Genomic DNA, 17,474 nt, shown 5'->3' on the forward strand with positions numbered 1-17,474 from the left:
AAAGCGGGGTTTGGGGTAGAGGCTGACAGCTCCTGATCCCCCATGCAATAACCTCAGGACCCCCTGCCGGGTCCCGAACCCCTGATCTAGTGCTACCTTGGAGGCAAGGCAGAGAGAGCAAGGAAGTCCGGTTGCAAACTGGGACGGTAAGGGGGGTTTGGGAGGCAGTGGGGCTTGGGACAAGCTGAGGATGTGAAGGGCAGGGGAATCAGTTTTGGAGGGAGCAGGAGGTGGCAGAAGGCAGCTGGTTGGTTGGGGAACAGGGGCTTAGAGGCGGCGGTGGCAGGGGCCCTAGTGAAGGGAGCTTCATTGCCGCTCTGTTGCCCTTGCCTTACTCCACCCCTGAGCGCAATCCAGCGAGCGGGAGTGAGCGGCAGAGCCCCCAGGGGTCGCTGGTGTGGAAACAGCAGGCCCCCGGCGCGGCTCGGGGAGGAGCGAGCGCCGCGCAGCAGAAGGTGGCTGGCGAGCAGCGGGCTCGGGGGCGCAGAGAACTTCGCGGCGAGTTGGAGCCGGCAGCCCGCGGTGCCTGGGCTGTAACCTGACACCGGGGAGAGAGCGCGAGAGCGCGGCGGCGGAGCGGAGGAGGAGAGAAGCCCCCGGGAGCCAGGGAGTGGGATGGTGACCTCCCCCGCCGCCGCCTCCGCCTAGCCGGACTCGGCGGCGGCGCCCGGGACTCGCGCTCCCAGCCGGGCTCGGGGCAGCCGGCCATGGGGAGGGGGCAGCTCGCCTGAGCTCCCGCTAACTTTCCCCCCGGGCGGAGCGGGGCAGGCGGATGGAGGATGCGCTGTCCCCGGCGGGCTGTGTGACCCGGGGGCGGCGGCGGCGGCGGGGACGATGAAGAAGCAGCCGCAGCAGCACAGCAGCAGGGGCTGCCAGGAGCCCCGGCCCCATGTGGCCCCTTCAGCTGGAGGGGGCCCCGGGCAGGGGGGTGCCTGGAGGAGGAGGCGGCCCCTCTCGCTGCTGCCTTTCCTCTCGCTCCGAGACTACGGCTTCTGCATGGCCGCCCTGCTGCTCTTCTGCCTGGGCTCCCTCTTCTTCCAGCTCAACGGGGGACCCCCGCACTTTCTGCTGGACCTGAGGCACTATCTAGGTAAGGGCGGCGGGCTGGGGGGGGGTGGGTGAATGCCGCGTGGGGAGCCCCCCCTCCGCAGGGCTGGGGCGCTCGCATGCCTGGCCGGCTCAGCCCCACTCCAGTCACCGTGGGGACTTGTTGCAGCTCCTGCTGCCTTGACGTGCATCCCCTGCGTGGCGGCGGCAGGGGAGGATGGATGCCCTGGCGATCAGCCGGCCTGCTAAGCATCGCGGGGCACGGCGGAGCCCTGTGCATGCGTGTGCACGGAGAGCCAGGCTGAGCAAGGAGCAAGTGGCCCAGCGCACATGCTGTGCCAGTTTCCCCACCCAAAGTGTTTCGTCGCTCGCCAGAGCCCCACAGGATCCGAAATTGGCCCCAGCTGGAAAATCTAGCGGCGTTCAGTGTGGTGCAGAGCTGCGATGCTGATCCAGGCCTGGCTATCTTAATTTTCTAGTCCTTGAATAACCAGGCCTGCAAAGGTATTTTTCACTTTTGCTCAACTTTTTAACAAGAGAGGCTCCTTTCTCGAGAGTGTCTTGACCCTGGATTTCCTTAGGTTCAAGGACTGCACAGTCCTCTGTACCTTCCTAATCCATATTCCTAATAGTGTTCATTCAGGCTGAATGTTTCTTGCAAAGAATGTGAACCTCTCTCAACTATGTGGCTAGGGGAAGCACAGGGGGTGAGGCTAAGCCTCTGGTTTCCCGAGTTAGAAAGAGGTGATTCCCTAGAAAAATAGTGTATTTCAGACTTTTGGGTTGATGAGTGGAAGCAAAAGAAGTTTTGTGAAGAATTTGGGAAGTAAATCTGCAGGATCTTATATTCTGAGTTTGTGTAAGAAGCCGTGATGTATTGGTGTAGTCCCCAAATGAGAAGCTCAGTTTACACACAACTATGCTACTGGTGAGGAGGGAAAAACGTGCAGTGCTTTTTGTAAATACCTATGAGTATGTGTTTAAAAAGCAGGGAGTAGGGAAAAGGATGATCAGAATGAATGTGCTGAGAAAATAGAGCTTTGGCAAAAGGTAGAGGACAGTGCACTGGAGGCTATTTCTAAAATTTGAAACTAAATTAAGGCCTTTGATGGTCTTTTATCTTGCCTTTTAAAACTGTATGGAGAAAGGGTTTATAAATCTACATCTCCACTACTAATTTAGATTAGAACTTGGAATTGCAAGTGAAAACTATAGTTATTGCCCTCAAGATATAAAATGTGGAAGTTCAGGCATAACAAGTCATATTTTCATATCTCTAGTACAGAAATACTAGGAGTTAAGTTTTACATTATAGAGGAGACAGGAATGAACAGGTATCTGAATAAATTTAATATTCTGTTAATTCATGATGGAATAGATTTCTGTTTCTGAAGTTTGAGTGAGATTTTAGGTTCAAAGCTTCTTTTATTGTTGATTGTAATGTTCCTTAGTAGTTTGGCCATTAAATTTACCCAGCTTATTTAAGCATTTTAGAAATTTGCAGATCTTTGTCTAAACCATTTTGTGAAGAATGAAGTATAAAAAATACTTTAATAATTTTTACCATAGGTGTTTCTCTTGTTAATGTGTTGCTGATTTGATCTTTGTCCCTTATTAAAGACGTCAGGAATAATTCAAATAAGCTGAGCATTGTAGAAGGAGCCATTGGTTTCCCCCAAGAGAACCATATTCACTTTAAAACTAAAATACAAGAGTTGATGAGAAAGCTAACACGTATTTAAAGAAGAAATTAAAACAGAAATGATCTGACTAAAACTGAAAAGTTTTCAGGCCCACATTTTAACATCACTAAGGCTTTGATTGTGCAGGTAGGCACGCAAACAATTTCTTGTGGTCTTGGTGATGTCAATGGGACTACTCGCATGCAAGATCAAGATAAAGGGACACAATCAGTTTTCAGATCTGAAAATGTTGTACCAATTATTATTACAGGAAACAACTAAAGCTACGAGAACAGAAAAGGAATAGAGGACAAACATGGGTTTCTCTAGGTTTTGTATTTGTTTACTTGGTGCTTTTGACAATGTTTTGCGTAGTAAGTGTTGTTGCTTTGTTGATCGGTGGCACTACTCTGGGGCAAGCTCATGGGCAGCCTTTTCCTCAGGCTCTGCAAATATGTTTGTAAGCAATACTGCCTACCAGAATTGAAACTGAAAGTGAGACTGAAGAGGCAGCTGGCAGGTGTGTATTCCAAGAAATGGGAAGGTAGAGGCTGGGGATGGGCCTGATTTGTTTGGTCTTAGGCCTGACCAAATGATTTTTTTTTTTTACATGTCAAGATGTGCTATTTATTTGCCTATTTAAAAATATTAAGTTTGCCAGTGGCCATTAAACTTTTTTATGGACCAAATTTCCTGCCATTTTTGGCCATACACTTTCCATTCCCTTATTGAACAGTATGCAGAGGGAAGAAAATATGTTTGAAAAAAAGCTGTGATGCCTTCCTGAGAGAGAAAGTGTCTATATGTGGTAGTTCCTCTTTGCATAGCTATCTTTCCTCTTATTTGCAAGGCTATGTGGAAAAAATGGGCAGAGTATGGTGGATGTGGAGCTGTGCTAAACACTGTGGTTCCTTCCATGTCAACCTTATACTTGGATCAACTCAAAAGGGAAAACTGTGGAAAGGTAACACTAACTCCTGTTTTACATTCTAGGCCTGATTCTCCATAGTATGATTCCAGTTTTATGTCAGTGTGACTCCATTGAGATAAAACTCAAGTAAAAAAACAGTGAATCACAACTTGTGACTTGACTTTACGGCTTCAGTGCAGCTGTGGGACAGTGTAGTTGCTGTTTCTGCCACGTTGCCATAGACAAGGAGAGGACTTAAATTTTGAGAGCATCAACTGGAGTTCCTTAATGTGAGTGACTAGGATCCCCTGGCGGTGGGGAGATTAGATCTCCTAAATCCTGGTTAGTCCTGTGAAGTTTGGGGAAAATGCGGAGGCTTTTTTCCCTTGTAGCTGCAGTATTTTTGTGTTACATTATTCCCCTTTGCATGCGTTTGCATCTAGAATGTTCACATTGCCTATGGAATGTTCATATAGTATGTGAAATATCATATCTACCTTAGCTGTTTTGAGTGGTTGTTATTGCCATAGGATTAACTGTTCAGTGGTCAATATGAAATGAGTACTATTGTCGGATTTTTATCACGTTACTGAAACCGCTACCTCTGTTGGCACTAATTGGCATTCTTGTTGGAAGTCTCAAGGGAGAGACCAAGGATCTGACTGCATATGGAGGCTGCCTATTCTGTGAACCTCTTGTGGCTGGTTAAATAGAGCACTTCAGTGTCCAGGATGGCCAGTCTAGCTCCTTTTATACAAGCACTAAATTCTCTCTTGCTCACACTTTTTGTTCCACCATAAATTTAAAATAGCCACTATTATTGTTGGGCCTGCTAAAACTTGGTTTTATTGCTGTCCCCAGCCTTTCCATTTCCAAAGCAGCAGTCTAATATTTGTAGAGCCATGCTGATAGTCTTTGATGCTATTTTAGCATGAGGTGTACTCGGTAAATTTAAAATTGTTAAAATAAGAACACTTGGGGGGAAAAAACCTGTCTTTTGCCAAATGGAAAAGAACATAGCTCTTCTTTTATCATCAACTATGTCTGTCTTCTCTAAAAGCAAACAGATGGTGGAGAAGAACATTTCTAATTAAAAATTCTTGACAATGTCTTTTAATTTTACTTTTTGTACTTTACTGAAAGCATTTAATATGTTTTAATTAGGGCTGTTGATTAATCACAGTTAATTCATGCAATTCACTTAAAAAAATGAATCGCGATTAAGAAATGAATCACAATCAATCGCAGTTTTAATCGCACTGTTAAACAATGGAATACCAATTGAAATCTATTAAATATTTTTGGATTTTTTTTTACATTTTCAAATATATTGATTTCATTACAACAGAGACTATGAAGTATACAGAACTCACTTTATATTATTTTTATTACAAATATTTGCACTGTAAAAATGATAAATGAAAGAAATATTTTTTCAATTCATTTTGTACAATACCATAATGCAACCTCTTTATCGTGAAAGTGCAACTCACAAATGTAACAAAATAAATCCACATAACTGCACTCAAAAACAAAACAATATAAAACTTTAGAGTCTACAAGTCCACTCAGTCCTACTTCTTGTTCGGCCAATTACTAAGCCGGACAAGTTTGTTTACATTTATGGGAGATAATGCTGCCGGCTTCTTGTTTACAATGTCACCTGAAAGCGAGAACAGGTGTTTGCATGGCACATTTGTAGCCGGCATTGCAACATATTTACATGTCAGATATGCTAAACATTCATATTCCCCTTCATGCTTCGGCCACCATTCCAGAGGACATGCTTCCATGCTGATGGCGCTCGTTAAAAAAATAATGCGTTAATTAAATTTGTGACTAAACTCCTTGGGGGAGAATAGTATGTCTCCTGCTCTATTTTACCTGCATTCTGCCATATATTTCATGTTCTAGTAACCAGTCTCGGATGATGACCCACATGTTGTTTGTTTTAAGAACGCTTTCACTTCAGATTTGACAAAATGCAAAGAAGGTACCAATGTGAGTTTTCTAAAGATAGCTACATCACTTGATGCAAGGTTTAAGAATCAGAAGTGCCTTCCAAAATCAGAGAGGATGCGGTGTGGAGCATGCTTTCAGAAGTCTTAAAAGAGCTACACTCCTATGTGGAGATCTCAGAACCCGAACCACCAAAAAAGAAAATCAACCTTCTGTTTGTGGCATCTGACTCAGATAATGAAAATGAACATGCGTCGAGTCTTCACTGCTTTGGATTGTTATCGAGCAGAACATGGACGCATGTCCACTGGAATGGTGGTTGAAGCATGAAAGGGAATACGAATGTTTAGCATATCTGGCACATAAATACCTTGCAATGCCAACTACAAAAGTGCCATATGAACACCTGTTCTCACTTTCAGGTGACACTGTAAACAAGAAGAGGGCAGCCTTATCTCCAGCAAATGTAAACAATTTTTTTGTCTGAGTGACTGACTAAACAAGAAGTAGGACTGAGTGGATTTGTAGGCTCAAAAGTTTTACATTGTTTTATTTTTGAATGCAGTTATTTTTATACATAATTCTACATTTGTAAGTTACATTTTCTTGATAAAGAGATTGCACTACAGTACTTATATTAGGTGAATTGAAAAATACTATTGCTTTTGTTTTTTATAGCACAAATATTTGTAATCAAAAATAAATGTACAGTGCTCACTTTATACTTTGTTCTGTGTTGTAATTGAAATCAATATATTTGAAAATGTAGAAAACATCAAAAATGTAAATGGTATTCTATTATTTAACAGCGTGATTAAGCACGCGATTAATCATAAGTTTAAGCGTGAGATTAATCACGTTTGATTTTTTTAAGCGCTTGTCAGCCCTAGTTTTAATAATGTCTCAGTAATAATGACAGTCTGTACTATACCTGCCCGTCAGCCTTCCTAGTTTTAAAAAATGTTTTTCTTTCCTGTTACAGCATGTGAAAGACATACAAAAGGGAAAACTATCTAGTAAAACAGTAAAAGTGACTATACACAAAGTGCTATGAAATGCACAAAATACACAAAGTAGAGGAAAAATGTTTTCTCCAACTCTTTCAATCTTTTCAGTTTCTGTGACAATATTACATGTTTATTACAATGGAAAGTATACAATTTTCAGTCTGAAAATTGATTTTGAGTTGTCGTGTTCCTTTAAGACCCTACCAATAAAAGTCCCATCAATTCTTCATAATAGACATTAATGGTGGGCGTGGGGGGAAGAGACATATTTCTCATCCCTGTATAAGAATCTTATGAAATGTATTTTTCTGTTATGGTCATCTATTTGTTAGAGGAGGGAAAAAAGTATTATTTTATTTTTTTAAGGGACAGTGTCAGAACTGGTATGGCAAAAATGTAACCCACCAGTTGTGTTTTGGATCATGTCATAAGTGTATGCCTCATTATTGTCCAGAACTTTCAACCTTCCAAGGCCCAAATGTGGGAAAGAGACCTCCCATGAGGGGGACAAACTAACTGGTCTGACAATTACCTTTAAGGAGCTATCTGTATAATAAATGTATGTGCTTATTTATCTGCTCTGTTCTAACATTGAAGCAGAACAATGATACATAATAGAATCTCATTTTTCAAAGTGCTTTTTTTAAACAAAAATTGAATACAGCAGTGAGAATATCTTAGTTACATATGAAATATGCTTTTGGGTAACTCACACTACTGATTGTGAATATAGCTGTGTGTGTGTGTTTGGTTTGTGTGTTTTAATTGAACCAACTTTGTAGAAATATTGATTTTTTACTGAGTAGTTAACAAGACAGTCTGAACAGATTGAATTAAAACTTTGCTGTGTTCTTTTCAATTTCAGGAACTTTCTTTACTCTCAAAATGGATGATGTTTCTTTGGTGGCTTTGAAATGTTTAGATTTTTAAATTGATTTTAAGGATTTATTACAATCCATAGATGTATTAATTGCTGTCTTTGTAGAATCTGAAAATCTAAAAATTTTGGCATAAAGCCTTGAAAAAAATGTGATCGATAGTCAAAAATCTGTACCTGATATTTTTCTACTCTCTGCTTCCTTGGGCATTGTTTTGTACTGAGAACATGAAGGTATTTTGTTTAACTAGAATGTGTCTGAAGTTTAATTCATTTTACCAACCTCTCAAAATTAAGATGAGTTTTAAGGAAAAAAACAAACAAATGTACCTCATCTCAAATAGCTTCTTTTTTAAGGCTGTGTAGGAATGTTGTTTTCCATATATTACTTGCTCATCGTTCACAAATTGTCCACTTGTAAAAATAAAGCTTAAAATGAAGGTTTAGAATATGATACATTTACAACTTTAGATTCGGCATTTGCAAATAGAAAATAGGAATAAGTACAGTGTCCTTATTTGTTTCATGAGTGACTTCAATTTTTGTGGAGAGTACTAGCTTTTAGATAGTAACTTAACTGTTACCATGGCTATACAGTTATAACAATAATAACTTGGGGTCATGAGTGTATTTTGATGGCATTCTAAAATAGCATTTTCCATTTGGAGTATTGAATGGTGTTTGTTTGGAGATATACTGGGAAAGCACTACCCATGAACAGGTGTTGAGGTAAGTATGCAGCTGTGTATACTTCACATTTCCTATCAATGACCTTAACTGTGATCTTGAAAGGATTTATTCTTCTCCGCGTGAAATACAGTGTAACTTTCATCCTTTCCAGGATTCTACTCAGTGTGACTTCTGTCATTAGTATCAGATTATATAACAGGGAGTGATATATATGATAGGAAAGGATGGATGGCCGAATGGTTAGGACACTAGCCTGGGACTTGGCAGATTTCCTGTTTGGCCACAGACTTCTTGTGTGACCTTGGGCAAGTTGTTTGTTCTCTCTGTCTCAATTCCCCATCTATAAAATGAGCATAGAAGCAGTTTGCTGCTTCGCAGAAGTGTTTTGAAGATAAATACATTAAAGATTCTGAGGTGCTCAGGTTCTACAGCCGTGGGGGCCATATAAGTATTTAAGATACATCAGTATTTGTAGTATGGGCCATAGTCACCTCAGGATTCTGGTTCTACCCAAAACAGATGGTGGTACTTCAGATAAGGCACAGGTTGTGTTTTAAGGTGGGACTTGGAGATAAATTAACACAAAACCAGTTATCTAAGTATTTACCCTTCTTTTTAAAGCTGTCATAGTAAACTTTCAACATAATCACTTTTAGCAAGTTTACTAAATCAAGTATTTGATATAAATAACCTTTGAAATCCAATCATGGGGCTTTAATTTGTTATCTGATATGGACCTATGCAAGCGGAGTGGTATTTTATGTATCTGAGGGCATAACTATGTCACTTACCTTCTGTTCCTGTTGGTGCTTTTTAGACTTCCCTTGCAAATTGAGTAATACAATAAAAAAACACCTCAGTTCATTGTGTTGCTCTAAGCCTCTCTTCCTCCATGAATAAATGGCAGGCACTCTAATAGTAGCTGAAGAATACGCAAGCCAAAATAAAGCAAGAAAGTGTCAGGGGAAAAGTGCTTCTGGATTAATGGACTGACTTTCATATTCCCTTCTGAATTCATGTTGGTTTGGGTTTTTTTGCCTTTACTTATGGTGTCAGAAAGAACGATGTACATTTAAAACTGCCAGAGAGGGAAACGGTATAAGTACAAAGGCTTCAATGCATGATGCTCGGTGGGGAAATAAAATCTGCTTGATATGCTGAATCATAGCATGTGATAAGTGATATCCCTTTTGGTTTTCCTACTTCACTGACTCCTGAGATTGGTCAAAGTCAGTTTACTTTGAAGTTTTTGAATGAAACTGGGCACTTAATTAATTTCAGAATCTGCATATGAATGTATGGTGGGAGAAATCAGTGGTCATAATTTGTTTCATTGCATAAGAAATTACACTTTTTTTATATAAAATCTATATATATAACGCAAGGACGATTCATTCCAGGAGGATTTGGTGTTCTTGGAATTTTGGGGGATGGATGAACTAGGTCAACAAATTAAGAGCTAATTTTTAGAAAAACTTGAAGTACACCATGACTGACATTTGAACCTCCCACCCCAATATTAATTTTTCACTCATTTTACATTTTTCTTTTTGGGTACTTCTGTGTTTCCTGACTCCAGTTGGGACCAGAAGTTGAAATGCTTCAGATGAGAGGGTATTATAAAATAATAAATATTAATTAAAAAAAGAGACTGTCCTGACCAATGTTTCTAGTTTGACGAAGCACAGGAAGTACTGGAAATCACATGAGTGCTTGTTGCAAGATCTTCACCTCCATTTTTCAGGCCCAACGGGGTTGGATACTTACTATAAAATATTTAGAACATAGGCGCTGAGTCCATGGGTGCTCCAGGGCTGGAGTACCCACAGTAAAAAAAAAAAAAAAAAAAAAAAAAAAATGAGCACCCACCAGCCCCAGCTGTTTTTTGGCTCTGGGAGGGCGGAGCACATCAAGATGGCAGAGTGGGGTAGGAAGTGGCTGAGTGAGGGGGCAAAGTTGGGGTGGGAAGAGGTCGAGCAAGAGCGAGACCTTGGAAGATGGGAGGCAGAATGAGGCTGGGGTCTCAGGGGAGGGGGCAGAACAGGGGGGAATAGGCAGGGCAGGGCCTTGGGGGAAGGTGCGGCGTGGGGTTGGTGTCTTGGGGTGGAGCACCCACAGAGAAAACTAAAAGTCAGTGCCTCTGATCTATAACCTTGGGTTTTTATCTAAACTTTCATCCACTGCTAGTGTTTATACACTGTCAGCTGTATTATTGTGACCCATGAGTGGCTGTTCTACATACAAAGATAAGTCTACTACTGTTGACAGCTGGGGGAGATTACTCCTTTAGCTTAGGTGGAAGAAGCTTGTGCTTTTAGTGACAAGTCCTAGGTTCAAATCTCTTGATAACCTACTGCCCACTTTTATTGCTCCATCATTCCTTGGGGTGGGGGTCGGGGGTGGGGGGGGGGATAAAGAAAGCTGAGTTACACAAAGTCTCTTAAGTAGAGCCAACAGAGTTAAAAACTACACTACATACACACAAATCAGTGTATGCAGGCATACATAAGAAAATGAACTCTAAAACTTTTATTCTGGACTGAAACCATTTTAGATGTTTACAGCCAGTGCTAGCCTGATTCCCATTGCTCAAGCATTATAAAAATATACTTGTCTATTTTTTCCCCACTTCATATTACTTCACTCTTTGAGAAGAGTAAAAGAAAGTCACAGCTATTTTCTTTTCTGCAACTGAACTCTTATTTTTGATCGCCATTCTGCAATTAAGTTATTGCTGCTGTCTGATTTAATAATAATAATTAATAAAGGTTTTGTTGATGGTGAAGTTTTGTAAGTGCAGTAATCTTCACCAAGTGGTGCTACAATGTGTTTGGATTATATAGTCAGAAGGCATATTCTACTCTACTCTCTGTTCCCTTGTGTCTCGTGAGCTGTGCAGCCATGGCACCCAGTTGCACCTGGGGTGAGCCTTCCCCTCCTCCACCGTGAGCTGGAGGTTGCATTGAATCTGTAATAATATAATTCTGTGACAGCATTGAGAACTCCTTGTGGGTTTGAAGGGAGATGAGACTGTGAATGTTGCATCCTCAGAACTCTGCCTATTATCCTTGCCTAGGTGTGGATGGAACATGCTGAGCCACAAAGAAAGGCTTCTTCAGAGTCGGGGGTGTGTGTGAAACTGTCTTGGCTCAACCTACATTCTCCCCCCCACCCCCCCAAAAAAAAAAATTGGGAGTGAAGAAGTGAGTTCTCTGTTCCATATTTCTGTCTGTGGCCAAAAGTAACAGGATGATTTGTTTTTGTTTTAGGCAGTTCTGTGGAACACTTTCCATAGTATCTGGGCACCTATGAAAAAATTAGCAGACACCCACTAACTAGAGGCCTGGGCTTACCCATGAGGGGTCTATACAAAAGATGGTGCAGGTAGGAGGGCCACCTGTGAGGTCCAAGTGCAACAACTGCAGTTCCTCAGCTGTTCCTCATAATTCTAGCTTTCCTAAGTGGTTGCAGAATGATACTGACATATGACGTATGCCAATTTCATTGCTGCCTAGAATGGTTGTGAGTATCAAACTAGTCATTCTTCTATCAATTTCATTCTGTGGCTGTTTAGAATGTATTGACAACTTTTTAATCTTTTTTAGGTCCTTCTATGGCTCCCATTATTGTAGTATCTGATGGCCTCACAAACTTTCATGGGTTTATGCTCACAATACCAGGTAGGGAAGTGCTGTTATTCCCATCTTACAGATGGGGAACTGAGGCAGAGAGCCTAAGTGACTTGCTCAAAGTCACACAGGAAGTCTGTGGCAGGACAGGGAAACTGATGCTAACTATCCTCCTCTCCTGTGCCTCTGCTGATTGGCAACACGCTGCCCCGGGCATTATGACATCAACCACCAGACAAGACAACAGAAATCGGTATTGCATGGGGTATTCTTTTCTTGCCGAAATATCAGTTGTGTGCATGAAAGAATGTGAATGGACAAGTTAGTGAAACCACAGCATAGAGTATCTACCTTATACATTTTAGATAATACTAAAACTGTTGCTATGCATCTCCTTTTCCTATAAAAATCAGAGATAGAAGAGAGATATTAGGTCATCAAATCCATCCCTCAGGCAGTACAAGATTTTCTCTGCAGGATATTTTTCTGCTGCTTTGTCCAGTCTTGTTTTAAGTGAGCCAAGCATTGGGGCTTCAGCCTACTACTCTTGGGGGTATATCCCACAATCTGGTAAATCTAGTTTTTACTAAGCCTGTTTTGGGTCTTTATTTGTTCTCATTACTTCTAGTTACCATATAACCTTTTCATACCATCACGCCATCCTTTGTCTCCAAAAGTTTTATGGACATAAAGATGATTATATCTCTAATTTAGTAAACAAATCATATACAGTCTAACTCTGAAATTACTACACTTGATTATTCCAGGCCCCACATTAACTCAGTCCCATTTGTCCACATCTTTCTAGTACAGTGGTGTCCAAAACGGAAAGTGATATTCCATGTGTAATCTCATAAAAAAATAATACAGACAAGAATCATCACCTTCCTAGCTCAATGATAGGATGCCTGTATATGCAGCTCAAAAATCATACTGGACTTTTTTCTTGCCATACAAAATTTCAAAGACATGTTTAATTTGCTACGTACTCTCTCCTCACATCTTAGTCAATGATTTCCAAGTTTCTTCCTTTCATCAAAATACCTGGAATTCAGGTTATTTTTCCTGTAGATATTTCAGACCAGTGGGGTAAGAGACTCAGAGACATAGGAAGAGCTAGTGAGGAAATGGGAGCTGCTCTCAGAAACTGGAGCCTCCAGTAAGACCAGAAGTATAAGCCACCAATAGTAGAATAACATCAAGAGGTATATGTGGACCGGTGAACAAGGTGGCTGGGCAACAGGAAACCAGTGAAGCATGTGCAAAGGGAGACTCGTATGCAGGGGAGCAGAGAGAGAACAGCTGGAAGAAGAAGAATGAAATAAGAGCAAATGATGACAGCATGATACTTTTTTCTAAAAAGAACAAAAACACCTACTGCATTAAAAAAAAACACATAAAATACAATTAACATTTGCCTAATGTTGATTTTCAGGCAATACCATAGGTTGTTGTTTTTTATTTCTTTTGATATAGATTTTTTTTTAAAATGTTCATATACACAAGTTCTGAGCACCTTCCCTGCCTCTTGCTACTACATAAACAAAGTGATAAAAATAATACAAAGCAATTACTGTAATTGTCATAGATTTTATGCAGATGAGAGGAGAAGTGGCCAGAGAGAGAATCTCTCTACCATATTTAAAAACCTCCATTTTAGGTCTATTAGCTTTTAGAAAAAAGGTCTTGAAATTGACAAGAAACCAACACTTATGGTATAAGCATACAAATGAAAAGTCAATGATCTTTTAATTGGGGGGAAAAAAAGGTAAAAAGAAAAAAGAGGGAGATTGGAAAACACTGCTGGTTCTACTTTGTTTGTAAAATCCAGGGTAGCATTAGTGAATGTTAAAGGAAGCAATAAAACAACTACATTCAAGATAGATTTTAAGCCTGAGACTTAAATTTTGAACTGAAGCAACAACCCATGTATTAAACTCTTGTAAGAAACCCAGAGAGAGACAGAGAGAGAGAGTGTGCACAGTGTATTCCAAAGTAACCAATTGTTCTAATTATTTGGCCAGCAATAACAGAGAAACCCACCCATAAATTTGGCATGACAAGTTATTTTACTATAAAGTATATTCAACAGAACATCAAGACGGCAACAACAGTATTCCAAGACACATTGCCTGCCCACGTAGAGGTTCCTGCCATGGTATGGAACACCTAACAACCCACCTAAACACACTTCATTTACATTTATGCTGGACTCAGAAAGCCAATACTAGGCTCTTAGCTTTATGTAGCTCTGAAAAATGTATGGTATATAAACTATGTAGCTTTGGACCATCTATGCAATAGTGAAACAAGTGAACATGAGAACAGATGCATCATTTCTTCCAGATATAATGGAAACTTCCAGCATTTAACTACAAAACAGAAAAAATGTCAATCTAAATCAGTGGTGGGCAGCCTGTGGGCCACACGCAGCCTGTCCGGGTAATCCACTGGTGGGCTGTGAGACAGTTTTTTTTTTTTTTTACACTGACCGTCCTCAGGCACCATCCGCAGCCCTCAGTGGCTGCAGTTCGCCATGCCTGGCCAATGGGAGCCGCAAGAAGCGGCAGCCAGCATGTCCCTGCGGCCCATGCCGCTTCCCACAGCTCCCATGGGCCTGGAATGGCAAACCACGGCCACTGGGACCTGCGGGTGGCTATGCCTGAAGACGGTCAATGTAAACAAAACTGTCGTGGCCCGCCAGCGGATTACCCCAGCGGGCCGCAGGTTGCCCACCACTGACTAAAATCAAGGGGAAGTTGCACTTTATGCAAACCCTTTGATTTCAGAGTGGTCCTAATGCACCACTTTAACAGTGTGACAGAACCCAGGTATTTTCAGAGCCACTTTCTGGGTGAAGTGAGCTGATTGTAGTATGTGGGAGGGAGATTATTTTGGGGCTGGGAGTGTTAGTAGGTCTGTTCTTTTCAGCCCCCAGCTGAAAAAAGTCAAAATAAATGATATGCACATTCAGTGTCTTTTATCCAAAATTCTCAGAGTCATTTGAAACAACTAAACCTCATAGCATTCTGTTAGACAAATAGGAATTACTATTCACGTCTCACATATGAAGAGAAGTTTTTCAGTGAGACCGAGGTAGAAGTGGGAACAGAAGGTGTAGGTTGTGCCTCTATCCCTTTCTCTAAGCACTAGACTGCACACGACATTGCTAATACTCATTATATGATTTTCTTTTCTGACTAAAACTAATCATTTGATGTAAATTTTTCCAGAATGATTGTCTGATGAGTCAATTGAATCCAAACATTCAGCTACTTTATCTTTGAATGAAAAACTTGTTTTCTTAATGTTATGGAGTTTTCTCCTCTAATTTTTTAAATCTGATATTTTTCTAAACAAGCAGTGAGTCAGACTTTGGCACAGTTCTAGGATTCTTTATAGCTGGGCATTCTCCTTTTTTCTAAAGTACTTTATGTGGAACCAGCTGATGGTTTCAGTGTTTTTCCATAGATTTTTTTTTTTAATGTGACTATTAGAAGCTTTGGGATTAGATGATTTGTGGGATTATGAATGGTATGTGGTGTCTTTTCCCTCCTGGCCACCAGTTCAAGTACAGCTGACAGAGACAGAAAGTTGTTCCTGTCTCAAGGCTGTTCCGGGGCTTCTGTGGAATGAGTTGATGTCAGTTCAGTGTTCATGTCACAACTCCCACTATCACCACCACAAGCACTAACCCGTTCTTGGTCTCATTAACAGAGCCAGGGACATGGGGAATGAACTGTTTTTTCTCTAGATGTTCAGCTAGGTCATGGTTGAGACACAGCTGGGGAAGAGTAGGGGAAGCACGTATTGGATTTGTTTGTGCTGTCCTTGTTATGCATATAGAGGATTTTGTTGTAGAGCTGTCAATCCAGCATCTTTTATCAGGAACAAATTGCTTAAAAATGGTGGCTATGCAGTACTTGAAAATCCTACTAGGTGTTGTAGAGGAGGTGCAGACTTTTAGCAAGGCAGCTACTTTTGCAAAGTAACTGCTGAGTGGGATGCCTGCCAGACTGCCCGGCTTCTGGTCCTTCATCTCAATCGTATTTAGTTCTCAAAGAGCAGTGTTCATTCAAAATTCTTTAAGTGCTTTACAAAGGAAGATTAATATTATCCCCCTTTTATAGACAGGAAAAGAGGCAACATGACTTGCCATATAGCCAATCAAGGAAGTCTGGGCAGGACCAAGAGTAGCACCCAGGTTTGCTACGTCCATGTTCATTGCCTTATCCACTGGGCAATAGCGCTCCTGTCATTATTGCTCAGAAGAGCTAGTAATAAATAATGACAGACTTCATAGTGAATTTAGTGTTCGTGAAAGGGAGGAACACATGGCACTGTCTTGTGCCCAGTGCAGGCAGTTGCTGTACAAGTTTCTCAGCATAGCTGAGTAGTTTGAATGAACAGAAAGTGGTCAAATCTAGCCTCAAAATTTACAAGGATTTTTGTTTTTCTTAAATCTGGCATTACTAATACAACTTTGCCTCTCCTCATCTATCTTTACTGTCTTTATCTGATCATTCTACTCTGAAGTTGTGTGGAGAGGGGCTTGACCGGAAAACATGTACAGTATGCATGCTAGAACTCTGTTGTTGAGAATGAAAAGGTCTTGCTTATCCACGAATAGTAATCTCTAAGAATCTTTATCCAGGTTGCTCATATTGGCATGGCCAGGCTCCTCAGTGCCATGCATCAGGTTCAGGACAAGATACTGAACAGGGAGTGGGGGAGAGAAGGTAATTGTTGGGAGTATTTTTTTTTAAAAAAGTGGGGCGGGAGAACTGTGGACAGACTTGTTAAATTTTCCAGAGCTTAAACTGTAAAAACATATCTTTTAGGGTTCTTCACTTAGAAATGTGTAAAGGAGGGAACAGAGAAGCAGTAATTTAGGTTCATATGCTCCTTTAACTTGCATGGTATTGAGGGGAACACCTGGCAAGTTAGGGTGGTCTGTCTTGGAAAGGAGCCTTTTCTCATGGAGGAGAAGATAGTTGGCAAGTTGTACCATTCTCTACCACTCTAAAACTGCCTCCAGTTTGTCTGCATGATTTGTGCATTAGACCCTCTTTACGCTAAAAAAAAGGATGCATGTGGCATGGTAAGGTGTGGGAACAGCTGCCTATGTAACATGCTCACTCTGAAAGCTGTATAGCTGGCTTCAAAATAATACCCTTTTAAATTATTGCTGCTTTTGCAAACCAGTAACTTAAAGCATAGGAGCTAGTTGTGCTGCTGATGCTAGGGAGGGAAGGACTGGGAAGTGCATAGAAGCAAAGAAGATACCCCCGTTTGTCTAGACAGCCCAATGGTTTTTAATTCTGTCTTCCCAAGCCTATACATAGTGTGCCTCAAATCTTTATGCTCAGTTTGTAGAGCATAAGACCGTTCTTAATTGCAACAAGTGCTACAGAGATATTCATGTAAATTTTGCCCTTTTTCTTGGGCCAGTTGGCTCTTTATATCTGGAGAAGATTCCTCAACTCTAACGTAGGGACCTACACTCTTTCTGAAGTGTGAATAAACAGAGGTATTTGGTTTCTAGTACTAACAGATCGTTATCAGGTCACAAACAAAAATTAACAGAAACTTTAAAGTGACTTGATAGTATGGTTAATGTTTTTTTTTTCTTAAATACGTTTGTGTTTTTGGCGCAGCTGGATGTACAGAGTT

At 41.0% G+C, this 17,474-nt stretch overlaps 1 protein-coding gene across 5 annotated transcripts in view; it reads left to right on the forward strand.

The window, feature by feature from the left end:
* Positions 1–395: 395 nt before the first annotated feature.
* Positions 396–17,474, forward strand: part of UST (uronyl 2-sulfotransferase) — a 312,291-nt gene continuing 295,212 nt past the window's right edge. For 2 of the 5 annotated variants that reach the window (XR_006289649.1, XM_043543110.1), the window contains exon 1: positions 396–1,090. Coding sequence is in view for 4 of the 5 variants with exons in the window: in XM_043543110.1 (XP_043399045.1) it covers positions 835–1,090 (256 nt within the window). In the remaining variant the exon portion in view is untranslated. The remainder of the gene's footprint in view (positions 1,091–17,474) is intronic. The other 3 variants (XM_043543111.1, XM_043543109.1, XM_007057039.4) reach the window with 3 other exon arrangements.

Source organism: Chelonia mydas, chromosome 3 (genome assembly GCF_015237465.2).
Source record: "Chelonia mydas isolate rCheMyd1 chromosome 3, rCheMyd1.pri.v2, whole genome shotgun sequence".
NCBI lineage: Eukaryota > Metazoa > Chordata > Testudines > Cheloniidae > Chelonia > Chelonia mydas.